This window comes from Siphateles boraxobius, unplaced genomic scaffold (assembly GCF_051911475.1).
Source record: "Siphateles boraxobius isolate OS27281-9 unplaced genomic scaffold, OSU_SipBor_1 20, whole genome shotgun sequence".
Classification (NCBI taxonomy): Eukaryota; Metazoa; Chordata; class Actinopteri; order Cypriniformes; family Leuciscidae; genus Siphateles; species Siphateles boraxobius.
The window spans coordinates 18,768,201-18,788,360 of record NW_027508811.1 but is presented as its reverse complement, the minus strand read 5'-3'; the positions used below and the strand labels follow the sequence as shown (position 1 = coordinate 18,788,360).

The window sequence follows — 20,160 nt, the reverse complement described above, 5'->3', positions numbered from 1 at the left end:
ATTTACATTTATTTATTAAATGTATTAAACCATTTATTAAATAGAAATCTTTTGTAACATTATAAAAGTCCACTGTCACTTTCGATCAATTGAATGCATCCTTGATTAAAAGTATTAATTTCTTTCTTTTTTTTAAATCATACCACAAATGTTCGATTGGTATCTTTTGTTTCCATAAAGTTAAGCAGCAAAAACTGTTTTCAACATTAATAATAATAATCCATTCAGAACTTGAATAAAACTTTTTTGCTGGATTAGATAAGGCAATGGTTATTTATTATTTGAATTTTTGTTGAAGTATGCTTGTTTTTTTGTTTAAATTGTGAACATAGCTGCTTTAATAACAACTAATTTATTAGGGATGTGTAAGTTGTTGCTAGGCGAAATGTAATTTGAAGCTATTTCATGACATTCTATTTAAATGTGTTTTTAAAGAGGAACCACATCACCTTAGCCTTACCTTGGAGTTGGTTTACCCTACTCCGCATATGGGTAACATTGTCCCTAACATCTGCCACTGTATTCGTTTTGGATTTGAAAAGTAAAAGATGACATAATTTTAATTTTGGGTGAACTATCCCTTTAACTAACACTTGACTAGTTCTCTTTATATTAGCGATGTCCTGGCCACATTGATCACACAGTAAATCTCACATGCTGCCAACACAATCCTCATGAAGCAGTTTTTAATCCTGAGCTGTAATCCAGCACAGTACAATCTGATACCCCTTTTCCACCAAGGCATTTTGAGAGCCGGTTCGGAGCCGGTGCCTACTCGCGAACCAGTTCTTTGTGTTTCGACAGCCAAAGAACCGGTTCTCGGCCAGGAAAACTGGTTCCAAAGCGGCACCAACTCTTTGCTGGACTAGAACCGTTCTTTTACCACGTCATGTTTACGTCGGGGGCTGGGGGCGGGTTTAGATGTGCTCTAAACATCTTTTCTGACCGCAAAGTAAAAAGCAAAGAAGAAAACAGTCACAATAGAACAAATAAACGGAAAGAAAAAAAGACACGAGACCGGGGTACATAACTAATCAGAAAAGATTACATATCAAAGGAAAAGATTAAAAGACATATTTCAATTGATTTTAAAGCCTTCTTGGTACACGAGTTAGAGATAATCCCACAGTAATGTTGTACTTGCAAGCGTTTCTAGCTAAGACGTATGGCGACGTACACAGTGACGTAACGACGCCGTTCGCTGGGCGCTCTAGTCAGTGGAAAAACAAACAGGTTCTGAGAAGGTTCGCAAGTTGAACCAACTCCGAACCAACTTTGAACCAGCACCAGTTCCGAACCAGTTATTTTTTGGTGGAAAAGGGGTAACAGTGGCAGTTCCTCTCATTAGGGAGATGGAACAACAGACTTCAGCACTAATCGCTGTGATCTGTGTTTGTGATACAATACCCAACAATGCTCTGTTTTGAAATGCCACAGTGCCTGTCCTGTGTGATCCTGTGGGTTGAGTTACTCATGACTGTTGTTGTCTGAAAATGACATCAGTGGCAGAGCAAAGAGCATAAATAACTGTTGCTGTACAAACATCACTCTTGGGATTGGTGATGTTCTGCAACCTTTGGAGCATCAAGCTCTGTTTTAGCTCTTAATACATACTTAGGCTAAGGGTTTGTTCACCACAAATGGCTTCACAGGAAAACAGTAAATGTTCATTTACACTTAGACACAGTCTCACTCTAAACTGCTTTCAAAGACCTCACCCACTAATTAGCACTTTTACAGTCTCTCTGTGTCCGCATCAAAACACTTCTACTCCAGTGTGGTTTTTATTTATGAGATGGGTAATTTTTGATGATTTTAACAGCCTGTTTATCTCTATCTGTTGGTTTGGTTTAGACTTAACTGAGCTCAGACCTACTATAAAGTCTATACTTGATAAATGTTGTTTTACAATCAGTGTGTTGACATTATCGCTGAACTATATTGGATGTGTAAGGGTACGTTTACACCACAACGGTGTGTTTAAAATAAAAAAAAAAATGTCCTTTGTGTACAGGCGACAGCGTTGTCAAAATGATTCCCGTTCACACGGATCTGTGAAAATGACTAAAATGCTGTATTATGCATGCCAGGCCAGTAGTTGGCAATGTCACTTTGTAAAGAAACACTATGCTCCTATATACTGAACACGTTACACACACGTTTTTACAAATTCACCTTTTTGTAGTTTACACGGATACGATAACGCTATCGTTTTTAAAAACTTGCACTTTGAAACAAGTTTCCAAAAGTTTGCATATTCAGGCCCCCAAAACAACCCATTTATTGTTTAAATTGGTGTCTTGTAAATGGCCCCTAAATTTCTCCTCTTTTGAAACCAAATGAAGGAACTTTTTTTTTCTCTCTCTGAGAATTACCTCCTGTTTTTGCATAACTTTGGATAACCTCTGAAAAAAACTCAGCAAAAAAAGAAACAACCCATTTTCAGGATGCTGTATTTTAAATATAATGTTGTAAAATACAAATGGGCTTTACAGATCATGATTGGAAAGGGTTTAAACAATGTTTTTCATGCTTGTTCAGTAAACCATAAAAATGTTTTGCACATGAACCTGTGGAACAGTCCTTAATACACTAACAGTTTACAGGCAGTATAATAAAGTCACAATTCCAATAGCTTAGGACATTAAAAAAAAGCTTTCTACTGAGCAAGAAAGATGCCCTGGGTCCCTGTCCCTAGTTCTGGCATGAAACTCTAGATGGCGCAGGCTGATAGGTCTTTAACTCATTTGGTAGCGATCACATTATTATTTACTAGCACAGCTGATTGGTTGCTGTTGCATCACCGGCCAATGAGCTGTGGCTCAACATTGAAACAAATACCGGTGTGTTGCTTTTAGCTGTATGCAGCGTGCTTTCAGAAACCCTCCACCTTCCCCAGCTCCACCTGAATAGATCTCCTATGGGTAAAAACGTGTGTACAGCAGCAGCATGTCTTGCATGCTCACAGCAATGTCTGTGAATGTATTGGCAATGTATTAAGGTATTAGCAAGTCTCTGTACTTGCTCTGCAGCAGCAACAGTGAAGCAGATCTATTCCGCCAAGACCAAATACATTACCATGCCAAGCTCTATTACCATACCAATCTCCTGAGAGTTGTCAATGCAGAACTGCATGAACATGCCATAGACCTGCTGTAGGGGGACATGAGGACTGCAGACATGGTCAGAGCAATAAACTGCAATGTCCATAATTTAAGATGCCCAAGACAGTGCTATTGGGAGACAGGAAGGACAGCTGATTTCTTGACTTCTACTTTTGATGTCAACCCTTCCACTTTTTTGTTCATGGGCTCATCCTTATTCCATTTCTGTTCATCAAATATCTGTGAAATTTGTTCAGTTTATGTCTTATTTGTTGAATATTTTTATGTTCATACAAATGTTTACATATGTAAAGAAATTTGCTGGAAAAAACAGTTGAAAGTGAGAGGACATTTTTTGTTGTTGCTGTTTTTATATTAAAGTATATATGTACTCAGATATGCGGAGTATATTAATATCTGTTTATCTGCATGCACAGCAAATCTATATCATCTATGCTTTATTTTGACATGGACTACAGTAACTAAAGTTTCTCATTAAGAAATATTTCTTTGAAAGAAATTAATTTTATTCAGCTAGGATGCAATAAATAAAAAATGACAGTATATCAAAAGTGACAGTAAAAGCATAAATAATGTAACAAAATATTTCTATTTCAAATAAATTTCAAATAAGAACCCTGGAAAATTATAAATGTTTATAGATAATGTATAAATCAGCATATTAGAATGATTTCCAATTCCAAGGGATCATGTGACACTGAAGACTGGAGTAAAGGCTGCTGAAAATCAGAGGAATACATATTTAAAACATATTCAAATTGAAGATTTAATTTAAATTGTACTTTAATTTACCCAATATTACAATTTTACTGTATTTTTGATCAAATAAATGTAGCCTTGGTGAGCTATGGCAAGAGACTTACAAATTTTGTTGACACATTGATCTATAGCACATGACATCCCATAAGAGTCACATCCGATCTGAATCAGTACATGAAATCACAATGTCCCAATAATAACTTCTACTCGAACTTATTACAAAAACTACTGCAAGAACTAATCCCATCTGAACGGTAGAAAGTGTCATGTGAGGGTGTAACCTGTGAGAAGTTTCAGTTTATCCTGCCCTGTTGAAAGGAAATCCATTCTGTCTCTGAAGTGGTTTGATGGGATAAATTTGGATTAGCCTTGTGCTGAGGAGGCAATGATTTTCAGTCGTTGATTCGGGCTGAGACTCTCCTCTGCTGTCGGCATGACTTTATATTGATATCAACTGAACAGGCTATGCTGGTTCAAAGCATCATGTAACAGGTACTCTGCTCGGAGTAATCTGTGTTTGTGAGTGCTGGCACGTCCACTAAGACCCTTTTTGGACTATGTTTGTATGTGTTTAACTGTCCTTAATACAGATAACATTACAATGCACTGCTCTCTTGTTTTCCCAAGCCTCAGGGAGTGGTTGTTTCACTATTATAGCAGTGTTTTTTGGCTGTTGGAAACTGCTTTTCCCAGCAAAAGATCAAATAATGGAACCCCAGTTGCTGGGAAGTGAACTCAGAGCAAATGTAAGTGTTGTAAAATTGTCAGATTACCTTTAATAGTGTACCACATCTATTATTCTTATATATTATTCTTATATTTCATTTTTTCCCATTGCTACTATTCACACATCAGCACTAAAATGCTCTTTAAACTGATCTTTTCCTGTAAATTACCTTTAAACCAGTGGTTCTCAACCTTTTTGACTCTAAGGCCCCCCTTTGTCCTAAACAATATTGAAAGTTACTTCTGTATAAGCTGATAAAAGTAAACAAACAAACATTTTGTTTGTCGTTGTGTATCTTTATTTTTAGTGTTTTTTTAAATAACATTTTAATTAAGATTATGATAGTATAACTAAATTTAAATATAAAATAACAATACTTATTATAAATTTTGCTATGGATAATGTTTAATGGAGCCCTGTTGGGAACTACTGATTTAAACGGCTGCACAATATATTAACTGTTCCAGTAATCTGTCTGTTAATTCCTTCATCTGTTCAGGAGGAGAGAAGCTCTTTAGTTTCAGAGTGTGTCTAATATGACATTTTTTATGTTTTCAGTACAGGCTTCAGAACATGTGAGTCAAACTCTGTGACAGCAGACTTCATCTATCCTTATACAGTATGTTTTTAAAGTATTAATCTTATGGCGTTGTTCACAGCATCAATACAAGACTTTTCTGACCATGTTTCAACATCTTAAAGGCATAGTTCATTAAAAAATGAAAATTCTGCCATCACTTATGGGTCTTTGAGTCCTAAATATAGTTATGTTCACACACACAGTTCAGTTATTTACAGGAGTGACACCACATTCTATAACCAAATCCATGTACATTTTCAGGACTCACAACCGCATTCTTGGACAACCCTTGCACTGTGGCATTTCATTCTTGGGCAACCCTTGTAAACAGAAGCAGACTGGACAACTAGTTGCCTGAGAGCTGCTCTGCAGTGCACAAACACATGTCTACCGTGTGTTGAGGGTTTTCATATGTGGTTACAGCGACAGAGATATGAGCTGTGTGTCATCTGATGGTTTTAGATCTGATCACTGTTCTCCACCAGAGTTTTTTCTACTTTTTTCCCCCCGCGTATAAAAGCTGCTGTTGCTTAATGAAGATTTGATGGATGAACTTGCAGCTCAATTAGACTCTTATCATTTCATGTAACACACACACACACACACACACACACACACACACACACACACACACACACACACACACACACACACACACACACACACACACACACACACACACACACACACACACACACACACACACACACACATATATTTTTTCAAAGTCCCTGTAAAGGCAAGTCTAAAAAAAAATACTAAACGCATTATAAATGCTAGACATGTATTGCTAAAACATATTACAAAGAATGTGAACTGTGAAGTACTGAATTGTGGAGTTAGACCGTTAAACAGTTTTTCATTATTGCGGTGTTCCGGATTTTTTGGGCGGGGCTAAAACGGGGTCTTGATGACGCACTGGAGCCCCTGAGCTCCTGGACACGCCACTACTTGATGACGCACTGGAGTGCCTTAGGCTGGCCCCTCCCCTAACAATATAAATGGAGCACATTCACATCAGTTTGCCGCTCAATCGCGAGTTACACTCAGTATTATTAGTAACTAAAGCCTCCAGTTTTCTAGCTAGCTATGCGTTCGTCACGGAAATGCGTATTACCTGGATGCGGTCACGTACAAAACAGATCGGTGTCCTCAATTACATTTCCGAAAAACGATCACATTAAGAAGAGGTGGATTAATTTTGTGAAGAGCCAGCTTGGAGAGCTGAGGATGACCGCAAACACCTGCCTCTGTAGTGATCATTTTACACGGGGTAGTTTTATAAACTTTCGTCGGAGACAAGTGGGATTCACTGATAATCCGCTGTTACTGGTGAATGGGGCGAACCGACTGGTGAGTGCTTCCCGCGAGTGGGCGTGGTTTCAGCACAGCCAGCAGACACGCCCCCAGCGTTTGAGAGCAGAGACTGCTCATTTTTTCAAGGTTTTGATAGCTTATTTTATGTACTTGCCGGCTTCTTTTTTATCATTCAAATTTGGCTGGGTGCCTAATAACACATTTTCCTGTGGTGTGGCAAACTCAAACACGTACTTAATTTTGACTTTACAGGGAATTTTGAATGAATGCAGCCACCCATGTTGTTCAGGGCTCCAGACTTACTTTTTTTACTAGGAGTGCTGTAGCCCCTGACTGAAATTTTTAGGAGCACAAGCAGAAAAATTTAGGGGCACACCTTAAATCAGCTTGCAATGCAATTATTCAAATTTCCCCCAAAATAACTGTAATACTGACACATTCTTTAATAATAGACTTAACGTACAGATATTACAATGTGAAGTTTTTTTTAAAGTTCACAGGACTGCAAACTAACATCTGCCACTGAGTTCCACAACACACATCATGTTGCAAGCAGTTAACTAAAGTTCTGCTGTTCAGATTAACGTTAAAGCAGTAAGTACGTTGCTGTGTTTTGGGAGCAAGCTGTTATACTGATGTAGCTGCTGTTAGCCAAATCAACATATCAATTCTCAATTAGCAATGTCAGCGTGGCCATAAATGTGTGTTCAGTCATGAGACCCTCACACTCTGATCTTTAACGTCCAGCTCTGAGGGATTGTAGACGAGCAGTGAAGGACCATTTAAGGCTTGGCCATTGTGGGGTTCTATTAACTTTCTCTTGACCTTATTGTGGTTAATGTAAAAGGTAGTGGGGTTTTCATCCTAGGCTCTGTAGATGAATGGATGGATGGTGAGAAACTGACGAGCCGTGACTATATGTCAGAAACCTACTAATATCAATCTCTACCCTTGCTGACCCCATTGTCTCTAAGCATGAGTGATTTTTCATTTTTAATGAAGGGCAGTGCCAGTAGGTCAAGGTTATTCATGAAAAACGACCAGTTCTTTCATTGTTAGGTCTCCATAGTGGATCAGTGCGCATGCAGTGGATATGAACACTATACAATAACACAGGCTATTTTTAATCTTGCAGAAAGGGTGATTTGTTTTGACTGGAACTGACATTGTTGAAGACAGACAGTTTTGTAGCGTGAAAAGAACAGCAATCCAGTATAATGTGGGTGACACAACCAGCTAAATATCCCTGGGTAGGGGGGTGTTCGATTCCAGGTTTTTCTGAAGTAGTTAGTTGTTTCTGTGACCGCTCCAGGCGATATAGTGCACTCAACAGCTATGCACTATATAGGGTTTAGAGAATGAGTGAACAAGTGAGTGATTTCAGACATAGCAACAGTCAACTACAACAGGGCTATTCAGAGTTGAGGAATCGGATTTTGGAGTCAACTCCCTATCACCAGTTATCGGGCGTCTGCAATGCATTGGCATTTATCTTAGATAGTATCTTTGATAATTCACACATGATGATCATCACTCACATGAATGAGAACCGATTTACATCCACCAGCATTTTTGATAGCTTTTCCGAAAAATTGCATGGCCCCCAGAATATTTTGTTGTAGGAATATCTGCACATGCAATATATCAAAAGAAAGAACAGGGCCTCTGTTTGAGAAAAATTGTATTCTAGCTATTCTCATCTTTTTTTTAATCCACTTGGAATGTGGGTAACTTTAATACTGTGAAAATCAAACAATGTGCATATCAATGCTTTTATCGCTTGTTTCTGCTCCCTTTTTGCCTGTGTTTTGATCCAGAGATTCTTTACTCTTTCAGAAGTTGTGTAATAGCGCCTCCTACCATATAACAGTGAAAACACGGAAAGCCTGAAAATTCCGTCAATGGTGGGAAAGTGTTGTTTCATAAATTACGAAAAATGCGTAAAAAAAATTGTATCGTTGGTCACATCTGATTCCGAATCAAATTAAAATTAACTTGATCTGTTAAGCTACACGGCTTGGTTAAATAAAAGCTGCATAATCTTCGTGTCTGCAACCTTCAGGACTCCTGCATTGTTTATGGTACAGCAAGTAGTGACTTGATTATAGTCACTACTATAATAATCAAATTGATTGTTCTGTTATTGTATACATTGGACTGCAACAACCCAAGCCAAGAGAAAACGCCTCGCTCCTTAACTTCCGAAAACCCCCACCCGATATGCAAACTGAAACAAGTGATATTTTTAGCTCGTACATCTTTTGTCTCCACTAAGATAACACTTCAAAGGATATACTGTTGCTAGAGCTGGCAAGAATGTCTCTAATAAGAACATTTACGATGTGGTACAGGGTATATTAGACTTATTAACCACAAAAATGAAAATGTTAAGAGCCCATTTAATTCTACAGTTCCCATCCTACAATAAACGCAGTCTAAGAATAGTCCTGTCACCTCTTGTAAGAGTGATGCAGTCTCCATTTAGAATGCCATTGCTGTTGTAGTGTAACAGTAGTGCTTTTATATCTCTGATTTGGACTCTGCATTGTCCAAAAGATGAGATCATGCCTTGCTGACGGACATTCACTAAGACCTTTTGTCTTAATTATAATCTAATATGCACATTTGTTAAAAGTAGTTTGTGTGGGTCTCGTTGTTAGCTGTAACCTTGCACTATTTCATCAGTATTACAGGATTGTAGGCCTGATTTGTCAGAGACAAGACAATTTCAAATGCTTTCTGGTAGCTTATATCAAATTCCATGTCGTGATTAAAGCTACAATTTTTAATTGACATTTTTTCCCCTGAATTCACCTAATAGTTTAGTAAAAATCATTTTTAGATATAGTTTTTGCAACTAATGAAGAAAAATGTTATTGTACCCCTTCTTTATCTAATATGGTGCTTGAGGGTAGTTTCACATTCTTACAAAAGTGCATTTTAACCAATCTTTCAGTGTTCACTCCAAATGGTTTCAAACAAACACAACGCAGTTGGGTTCTTTACATTGATGGCTTTGTGGCGAAATAGCTTGAGTTGATTATTGTGTCCTTTTGCCAGATGTGGTTTGTATTTTGGGCACACTGTGTTTTTAAATGGTTTGCAAATATTTGTGGGTTAACTGGGAGAAGAATTGAGGATAAAACACTGTTTTCTGATATGCTTGGGTTTGTGGCTTAGCTCTTTCCTGTGCAGTTTAAGACACTTTACAAACATTAATGGTAGGGCATTAAAGCTATTTCACCTATTGTGAGGAGACTCCAGGAAGATTCATGCTAACCCTGAGATATGAAGTTTGATACCTTCCATTTCAGTTTTCCCGGAGTCAGCTAGACTGTGTCTCTTTGGGTTGCTATATATTTATCTAATGTAGGCCTTGATATTTCAGTAATGGTTTTTGAATCAGAGCGCTCTTTGTTCTCTTCAGAGTTCAGGTGTTTAGATGAATGTCACAAGTTATTCTTGAGGTATTCATCTGTAGGGTTGTAGTACTCGAGTCCGGTCTTGAGAAAGTTTTTTTTATGGTCTCGGACTAGTGTCGGACCCGCTGGTATTCGGACTCGGACTTGTCTCGGTCTCGGCCAATGGTCTTGCCAAATATGGCTTTTGGTCTCAACCGAGTCCAGGTGTCTTCATTATGTTCCCAGTAAGCACACATAAAAGCCGTTTATTTGCGCGCCGTTTATTTGCTCTGGTGTGAGCCGCGATTGCGCCAGAACCAGCCAGTTGTCAAGATAATTCTGCACGCGCACTCCCTGGAGTCTCAGGGGAGAAAGCACCGGGTTAATGCACTTCGTAAATGTACGGGGTGGTAGGGACAGACCGAACAGCAGAACTGTGTATTGATAAGCCTGCCCCTCGAAGGCGAATCTCAAGGATGGCCTGTGATGGGGGGCTATCTGGATGTGAAAGTGTGCTCATTCAGATCCACAGTGAAACATTGCTATTATGAGGAAACACCATATGTCATCATTCTGTTTTCTTTAGATAAGAAGATTATATGATATCAAGGGGAATGTCTATACTTAAAAATCCTGGGTGTTGTGACACTGTTTTTGCTTTTATATCAACAAATAATGACCCAAAATGATTGTCTTGATAAGGCATAAGAATTTTTTTTGACTCGGACTCGAACCTTTTTGGACTCGGTCTTGTCTTGGACTCGAACCTCTTTGGACTTGGTCTTGACTTGGACTCAACTAGTCCTGGTCTTGGACTTGTCTTTGACTCGACAAAAGTGGTCTTGACTACAGCCCTATTCATCTGTGTGTGGTTGTAGTTCAGAAGGTTGTTGTTTGTTCTGTGACTGAGCAGAATAGGACATTAATTGTCTCATAATGTTTGCTTGCATGGAGTAAAATAGGTTTGTAAGTTTGTAATTTGTGGACCAGTGTACATCAGTCTCTAGGTGCCTTGGGTCTTTGTACTTAGTTTGTTTTAAGTCACCTTGGATTATAAGAAATATTTCAGAAGAATCTCAATCCTGACCCAGACATCAGTGAAAGTAGGTTACAGTTTATGACACATGAGTGAGTGGAGGAGAGGAGGTTAAGGCAGAATGCTTGGGGAAAGAAATGATTGTGTCCTTCCTCCTGGTTATTAGTGCCTCTCTATTTTTTTTTAAAAGTTGCGATGTAACGAAAGTATAGCGACAGATCATTTCCTCCGTATTGTGATTTAAAAAGTTGTAAATGAAACAAAGATTATTGAAGCACGTTTTAAACAAAAATACTATTTGGTATTTTTGGTTATTGATTAGATATGAGGAAAACTAGCTGATTGTAATAAAGAGGCAGGGTTTAAGAGGACTAAATAACATTTTGAGTTATGACATTTTTATAAAAAATTGTCAATTAAAAAGAAAGTAAAATACGCATGGATGATCTCCTGGTTTACTACGGCCAGGCCCAGACTAAACAACACCACAAGGGGGTAATCAGTGACATGATCAAAGATTTTTGCATAAAAATGTACACACACACACACATATATATATATATATATATATATATATATATATATATATATATATATTATATACAAAAAATTATCACATTTTGTTATACCAGAGTAATATTAAAATACATGAAAATGCATTTTATGTATATAAACTGTAATCAAGCTGTGGTTACAATATCATCTGCAACATACATGAAACATGTATTTTGACACCGTATCCTATATTTGGTGTTTGTGAGGTTGAGAGTGTAGCTTTTCTTAAACTTTCAAATAGCAGTGCATAGAGTTGAATAATTTGCAAAAACTTTGGAAAACAAAGTTTGAGTGTTTGCTCTGGTAGTGGTTATGAAAAATCTCAAAACAAGGGTTAAGGGTGATTCACTATTGTAGAATGCTCAAAACAGAAACATAACGTTTGTATTTAATTTCATGGTCGTCACTGAAGAAAAACTGTGTCTACTGCATTTAGGATTCAGTGATTTGTACCAGTTGTTCATTACATTATGACGACTCTTTGCTGTCATAGCTGTTTTTGACCCTAGGTGAGATCCCTATTAATGCTCCCTGTCCCTTCCTCACAACTTAAACACTCAAAACTTAGTTTTTTTCTAGAATTGATTTGATATGTTTTACAAATTATATAAATAAGTTATCTTAAGCATTAAAATGATTCACCAATTTATGTACATGATTTTCTTTTCTGTTCACACTGCAGTCGCTTGTCCATATTGGTTATTTTCATAGTAACAGCACTAGTGTGCAGTGGCTTTGCGTAGTTAGCAACTGGGTTCGAACTAGGGGTGTAACGGCTTAAATTGCTCTAGGTTCGGTTTGTTTCAGGGTTTTAGGTTCACAGTTTCGGTACAGTTCGGCATGTGCTATGTTCATGGAAAAAAGTACTACTCTCAAAGTAAAATAAATCTAACTACAAGCTACAGCACAAATAAATACAATAGAGCAAAGATACCAAAAAAATAAGCAGTGCTTAGGTTTTTCAGGTAGGTCTAACATTAGTTTTCAGGTACAGAAATATTCCAATAATTTATATAATTATAACACCTTATATAGGGCCATTTTTCATAACGAGTAGTTTCACGTTTATTTCATTTTGCTGACTACTTATTTAAAATATTTTTTAAGTAAAAGTACTCTACTTATGTAATTAAACATGTTTTCATTATGGTATTATTACTTTTACTTTAGTAAAAGATCTGAGTACTTCCTTCATTGATAATAGAAGATAAGGTTTTGCCAGTGATACCTTTGATATATTTATTGATATAAGTTATTTTTTTGTATAACGTGACTAAGTAAAAAGACAAAGCCATTAGTGAAGATTATGCAACAGTATTTAGAATATAATTTAGAATAGAACATGCAACGCAAACTAGTTTGGTTACAGCTCAAACGTATCATTCTCATTCTCTCATTCACCCTGCCTTCATATATATATATATATATATATATATATATATATATATATATATATATATATATATATATATATATATATATATATATACATATATATATACATATATATATATACATATATATATACATATATACATATATGTGTATATATATATATAGTACCAGTCAAAAGTTTGTACACACGAATGGGAAAGTGTGTCCAAGCTTTTGACTGGTTCTGTACTGGTTCTGTACTATAATATACACACACATAATATTGCTACTGTATTATAATATACACATAAATAATATTGCTACTGTATTATAATATACACATAAATAATGTAGGCCGATATATCGTTATCAGGTATCGGCATCATTCCCCAAAAATCCATATCGGTCGGGCTCTAATTATTATTATTGTTATTATTATTATTATTATTATTGTTAAGCCAGCATGTGCATCCATCGACAGAAACATACAATAGCCAAACTGTCTGTTTTATGCATTGCTATTTTCAACAAATCATAATATAGATGTGTCATCAGATTTGAGGTGAACCGCGGTGCAAATGCGTGCCGAACCGTGGGTGGAGAACGGAAGGTTCAATTTTTTTTTTTTTTTTTACCGAGTAGAGTTACACCCTTAGTTCAAACAGATACTATGAAATGAAATTCCAGGACTTTTAAATTTTAAATTCTAAAAAAATGAAGTAAAATTGCTGACTGCTGCTTCTGCTGGTGATCTTTACCTCTTGTGTTTTTGTTTGTTTGTTGATAAACATGAATTTTCATGGATAAGCTGATCTCTTGACTGATGTGCAGTTGCTGTGGCTTGCTCTTTACTGTGCAGTAACATTCTGATCTTGGCCCCCCTCCACTCTCGGACAAATGAGTATTTTTTTTTTTTTTTTCAATCCATTGGGATTATGGCCCTCATTTCTGTGTTGGAGAAGGAGGGATAAAAATGAGGTGAAAGGGAAAGAGGATGAATCGGGAGCAGGTGGTTGTGCCAATGTCACATGACCAGTTTGTTGGTGCACGTGGATGGCGTTTCATTCCGGTGACGTTGGATTCTGCAGTACTATGAAGGATTTGACTGGACGGACTTTGCAGTCAAGATGTCATATGTCAGTAATTTTTTAATCATTGCAGATGTCTTCTCAAGTTCCAATCACACACTTCATTCAATATCAAACATGCTTGAATTCAAGTTTACCTTAAAAATGTTGAATTAAAAAACAAAATTATTTAAAGTTTATTTATTTTCTTAATTTAGGCTAATAATTAGCTGAAAGCGATGGTAGCTCTTTGTGGAAGGAGAGATGTTTGTGCTTAAATCATACATGCATGATGTGGAGTTTATACAATAGTTGATTATTAACCTATTAAGAGAGCATACAGAAAGATTATATGCATTATTCCCTACAATATTAATTTGTTGCAAAGACAGTCACAAATTAACAATTGTCTAAATTTACAAATATACCTATACCTTTTGCTTTGCTTTCATCAAGTCCTTTTTGAGATATTTATTTATCTTTGTATTTTTCTTTGTCAGGTTGACAGAGTCATCAGGATCACTCACCGATGGACCAGTTAACTACAAGTACAAGACTAAATGCACTTGGCTCATTGAAGGATAGTGAGTACCACTATGTTAAGCTAATCTCTCTGTATGCTTTTTTTTTTCTTTTTGTCGCAAATGTTCTCGCATTTACATCTATATTTATTGTTTACCAAATGCTTTTGTTCAAAGCAACATATAAATTAAAATTAGAAATAATAGAAAAAAGTGTTTGGAGCTAAATTGTTACTCATGTCCCATTAGTGGACATTGGGTTTAAATATCTAGTTCAGTCATGAAACTCTAGAGGGCACAGGCTGATGGGTTATTTTACATGCGATCTGCAGGCAATCACATCATTACCACATGGTACAAGCTGATTGGCCTCTGCTGATCCTGCAGCCAATGAGATTACTTCTATCTATTAGCAGCAAGTTAATACTTGCTCTGCAGCAGCAGCAGCAACAGTGTAGCAGATCTAGTCCGCAAGGACCAAATATATTAACATTGCTATATTCAATAACATGCTAAAACTATTCCGAGAGCTGTCATGATTGAAATACAATTGTCTTGACTCTTATTATTAAGTGTCAAATTAATATATTTTTCTGTTTTTATTTTAGCCCAAATGCTGTGCTGAGGTTGAGGTTCAACCATTTTGCCACTGAGTGCAGTTGGGATCACATGTATGTTTTTGATGGAGACTCTATTTACGCACCTTTGATAGCTGTTTTTAGGTGAGTGGAACTGGAAGCATTGTAATTCAGAGTGGATACAAACTTCCCTAGTCATTTCATATCAAGCAAAAAAAAACATTGCATTGACCTAAGACAGAGCTTATTGTTTCGTGAACAAAAAATACTATACATGATTATATATATAGTACATAAACAAAAGTATAACATAACCATCAACAAATCTTATGTCCAATTCAGTGAAATGAACAGTGAACTTTAACCAATCAACAACACAGTAGAATCAAAACAGACTAAGTCACCCATGAAGTGCGCTTGAAAAATGTATGCTGATCTTTCACTTGTGTGAACATGTGACTTCTCTTTCCTGCATATATTTTTCAATTGAAAGCATAGCGAGGGTGTTAACCTCTGCTGACCCATGGAATTTCAATTTCAAGTTATTCTTGTTTCTCTTCTATGAATTGCTGCTTAACTACTGATATTGTTTTATTTTACAAGCATTAAAATAAATAAAATAATAGCACAGAGGAAAGCACTAACAATTAAAAAGGTTACTGGCCTATATTTTCCGATTCATCATTTAGCTATGTATTCTGTCATTAAGGGAAAAATGACGATTAATGTTTTAATTAAAATTGCTAGAATGCAGAGTAATAAATGGCATGAAATCAAAATGGGGAAAAATGTACATATCTTAGTTTTTTTTTCAAATATTTACTCAAAATATCCGGATCCCATGTGTAAAACTTTTTTCTCTATGGAGCATGTTAAAATGTTTTTCAGAATTAAGGCATAATTGGAATCTGGACCTTAGTGAAGGGTTTGCAGGTAAACATCATCTGTGACTACAGTAAATAAGTTTAAACAAATTGTTTGTGGAAACATTATGCTAATTTGGTCCCATCATGAACTTTGAGGTTGCTAATCAATTATACTGTATGCGCTTTTGTTGTTATTTTTTTAAATTATCCTATTTAACCATGGAATTCTCAGTTAAAAACTACATTGCCCATGATTCTGCAAAGAAATCTCTAAAAAACAGAGAAATGGAACATGCAAATTGCTCCAAAAGAACTCTTTAATGCCCACCCACTCCCATGAAGAAATATTTGGATATACAGTATATGCATGTTTTGCAATAAATGTAAAATATAGTGTTTCTGTATATTTATTTAAAATATTAAATCAATAGTTTAATATCTGTGTTTCATGGGATTGCAGTTCTTTCCCTCATTTAAGTCGTCAAGTACAGTCTTTATTTTTGCGGGTTTTTTTTCAAATATTTTTTGCTTAAAGTCAAAGTTTGTAATGTTGTGATTCACCTCATAACTGTTTAGTTTGGTTCATGGCTTATAACTCTTAAACATATATATTTTTAAATCCCTATGGGAAAAAATGTATGTGGAAACTCCTTCAGCAAATAAGGCTGCTGAAAAAAGTGGGTGGGCACTGTTGCACTCTGAGCGACAGAGAATTGTTCACATTTGATGCGGCAAGTAACAATCATCTTTGCTATTAATATGCATGAATATGCAAGGTGAAAAAATCACATGCTCATAAGGATAATTTGCCCGCCTAAATACAAAGGTAACATTAGTCAAGTCAAATTACATATAAAGAATCTGTCTGCTTCTCTCTTTTCTTCTTCATTTGAAGTGCTATCTCTTATTCCTTTCTAATGGGACGGACCTTGTGTTCAGATACCTGCTGTGTACTTTAGTGTGTGTGTGTGTGTGTGTGTGTGTGTGTATGTGTGTGTTTGTTGGTGTGCAGTATCTGGTCCATTGCATCTCTGTGCCCTGTGGTGTGTCTGAGAGTCCCAGCTAGTTGTCCACTTGTGCTGAAGCACTGAATGTGAGGTTATCTTCTTCCTTATTTGAAGAATATTGGACCGTCAAGAGCATGGAGATTTATTTAGATGATGTTTGCTTTGCAACAGCTGTCTTCATGCTGAGTGGAACATGTGAACACAAAGTATTTTCACTGATTGGTGTGTCATACTCTTGCATGTCCAGTGGCCTGGTTGTCCCAGAAACAAAAGGAAATGAAACCATTCCAGAGGTGGTGACCACATCTGGGTATGCATTGTTGCACTTTTTCAGTGATGCTGCCTACAATCTTACAGGATTCAACATCTTTTATTCGTGAGTATTGTTATACAGTGTCAATGAAATTGTCACACACACACACACACACACACATATATACTGTATATATTAGGGGTATAACGATATTCGAACCGAACCGAAAAACCGCGATACAGAACACACGATTCGAATCGCGATACTCTCATTGCGTACCGAACACGCCCCTCCCCGCCCCCTGCTACCCCGGCCCCGGCCAGCCCGGCTCATTGGACCTCGTGTCAGTACACAACGAATTCAGTTTTGTAGCCTAACCACAGAGCCGGCCCGAGCCTTTTGGGGGCCCTAAGCAGAATTTTAATTTGGGGTCCCCTCCCACTACGCGGAGTCACCTGTGCTTGACGATTATTGACACAAATACCACGCAATAACGAAACATTATAAATGAATACAGTGAGGTTATGTCTTATTAATACAAAATAAATACTTAATAAAAAATAGATAGCCTACTTAAATAAAAAAGTTTTAACTTTTACTTTACTCTTTTACTAACTCTCTGAAACTTCTTAAAACAAACTGTCTCAAAACATATCATATAAATTATTTGCTAAAATAATGACAAAACTGAGGAATCAGAAACATAATAAAAGCAAGGGTTCAACAATGACAATTATTGTTGAAAACTGTAAAAATATTATTATTTCTCAACTGTCTCAATACAGTGTAACTGTCCTCAAAATCTTTTTTTTTTTTTTTGATTATTATTGTAACAGACTTTGTTGGATTGTACATGACAGAATCCAACAAAGCCTGTTACTATAATACCAGTAATTATGTACTGGCGCTCGTTGTATATGTGTGTATGCAATGTATTTTTCCCCTCGGGGCTTGCCGTAGATAGGAATGGGTCAATTGCTGCACAAAACACACTGTAAATAATCATGCAAACATACTTTTATCTTGCTCTTTTTGTCCCCTCCTCTGTCATTTTTGTCTTTCTATTTTCGGCACCAGAGGGATACGTCTTTTTTTGTGACATGGCTTAACATTACCGTGACCATGCACAGTTGCGCACGCGCGAGGTGTCTAGATTATGCGCATGACTTAAACGCTGGCAAACCCAGCAGCCGTTGTAGGTAGGTATATTGATCATGAAATCAGAATTTACTTGTCTTTAATTATTCATTCATTCATATTAATTCATTCATTTATGTCACTTGTTTAAGTCATCTAAAAAAAATGTCTTCGATTTTTCGACTCGATTGGGGGGCCCCCTGGTGGCCAAGGGGCCCCAAGCAGCCGCTTAGTTCGCTTATGCCTCGGGCCGGCCCTGCCTAACCACCATTAACACCAAATAACAAGCTCCGTGTTTTGTTACTTTAGATAATAAGCAAGGTGTAATCTTTCAAATTCTGGCTATTTGATCACGAAATTCAAACAAATAATTGGCGTTTTGGCGCTCTTTGCTGTGGCGTGACAGATCGCTTTAGGCCTACTAAGCTCCTCATTTCAAGCGGCAGCGCGGCGCGCGGGTAAACGCGATCATCTCTTCCTCAGTTACAGAATGGACACCTGAAGGTATGTTGACAGATGCAGTATACTTACTCAAAGACATAACTCGTGTAATCGCTCAATCAGTGTTTCAGCAGCGGAAAGACGTCAATAAAACAGCATAGCTTGTCACTAGCATTATATTTACCTCAACAGGCAAGTGATTCAGTGTCCACAACTTTGGTTCCTATAAATGAACTCTTGCACTGAATAAATGCACCATGTTAGCCTATATATAATATTTTACTTAACCTGTTAATGATATCTTGATTATTTAATGTATGTTTAAAATACCTTTCATGAAAATGACAACTGTGTAAAGTATTATATTTCAATAACAAATTAGAGTAAAAACACAAGTTAATGCAAAAACAGCCTTATGTTCAGTTTACATGTTTTCATACAATGTGTTGTGTGTTGATTATTATATCTAAAAAATAAATAGCATCTGAATTTAGGTTAAAAGTCTAGGCTACAACCTTTAATGTTATAGTAATGTGTGGCTCCCTTTTTTATCCTTGTGAAACGTTTAATTGTAATTGAATTAACCACTGTTAAAAAAAAAAAAAAAAGAAGAAGAAATTTTAGCTTTCTAAACCGAAACGAATCGAACCGAACCGAGACGTCAAAACCGTGGGAAAACGGAACCGTCCATTTTGTGTATGGTTACACCCCTAGTATATATATATATATATATATTGTACTGATCACTCTCTCTCTCCCTGCTGTGTTTTTCAGGATAAACTCCTGTCCTAATAACTGTTCAGGTCATGGAAGGTGTACTACGGGCAACTTCATCTCTAGCAGTGTTTACTGCGAGTGTGAGCGATACTGGAAAGGTGAGGCGTGTGATATTCCCTACTGTTGGGATGACTGTGGCAGTCCTGACCGTGGATACTGCGACCTCACCGGAGAAAAGCTTTGCGTCTGCAATGACAGCTGGCAAGGTGAGGTGCCAATAATTGTTCAGATGTCTATATGATACTATTGTTTAGAATATCTCCACATTGTCTGCAAAATGTTGCACTGATTTTTGATATTGTACAAGTTCCTTTACTTTTACCTTTTTTTTTTTTACTTTTAGCTTTACATTTTTTGGGTCAGTAAGATTTTTGGTTTTGAAATAAATTAATAGAAAACAGTTATTTTAGAGTGTAAAATTATTTCACAGTATTACTATATTTTTGGATCAAATAAACGTAGCCTTGGTCTGCACAACTTAAAATAAAACATTCAAAATTTTACTGATCCCAAACTTTTGTACATTTGTGCCTTTTTCATCAATATATTGATTACAGAGTTCCAGAACATGACCGCATATACAAGGGATATTTCTTAAATCACCTAAACAAATATATTTAAAAAATCACAAGGAGTCTC

General features: G+C 36.5%; 1 protein-coding gene across 4 annotated transcripts in view; it reads left to right on the top strand.

The window, feature by feature from the left end:
• atrnl1a (attractin-like 1a) overlaps nt 1-20,160 on the top strand; it is a 274,652-nt gene that overhangs the window by 25,543 nt on the left and 228,949 nt on the right. For all 4 annotated transcript variants that reach the window (XR_013205966.1, XM_077237252.1, XM_077237253.1 and 1 more), the window contains exons 2-5: nt 14,442-14,525; nt 15,071-15,184; nt 17,161-17,289; nt 19,519-19,727. Coding sequence is in view for 3 of the 4 variants with exons in the window: in XM_077237252.1 (XP_077093367.1) it covers nt 14,442-14,525; nt 15,071-15,184; nt 17,161-17,289; nt 19,519-19,727 (536 nt within the window). In the remaining variant the exon portion in view is untranslated. The remainder of the gene's footprint in view (nt 1-14,441; nt 14,526-15,070; nt 15,185-17,160; nt 17,290-19,518; nt 19,728-20,160) is intronic.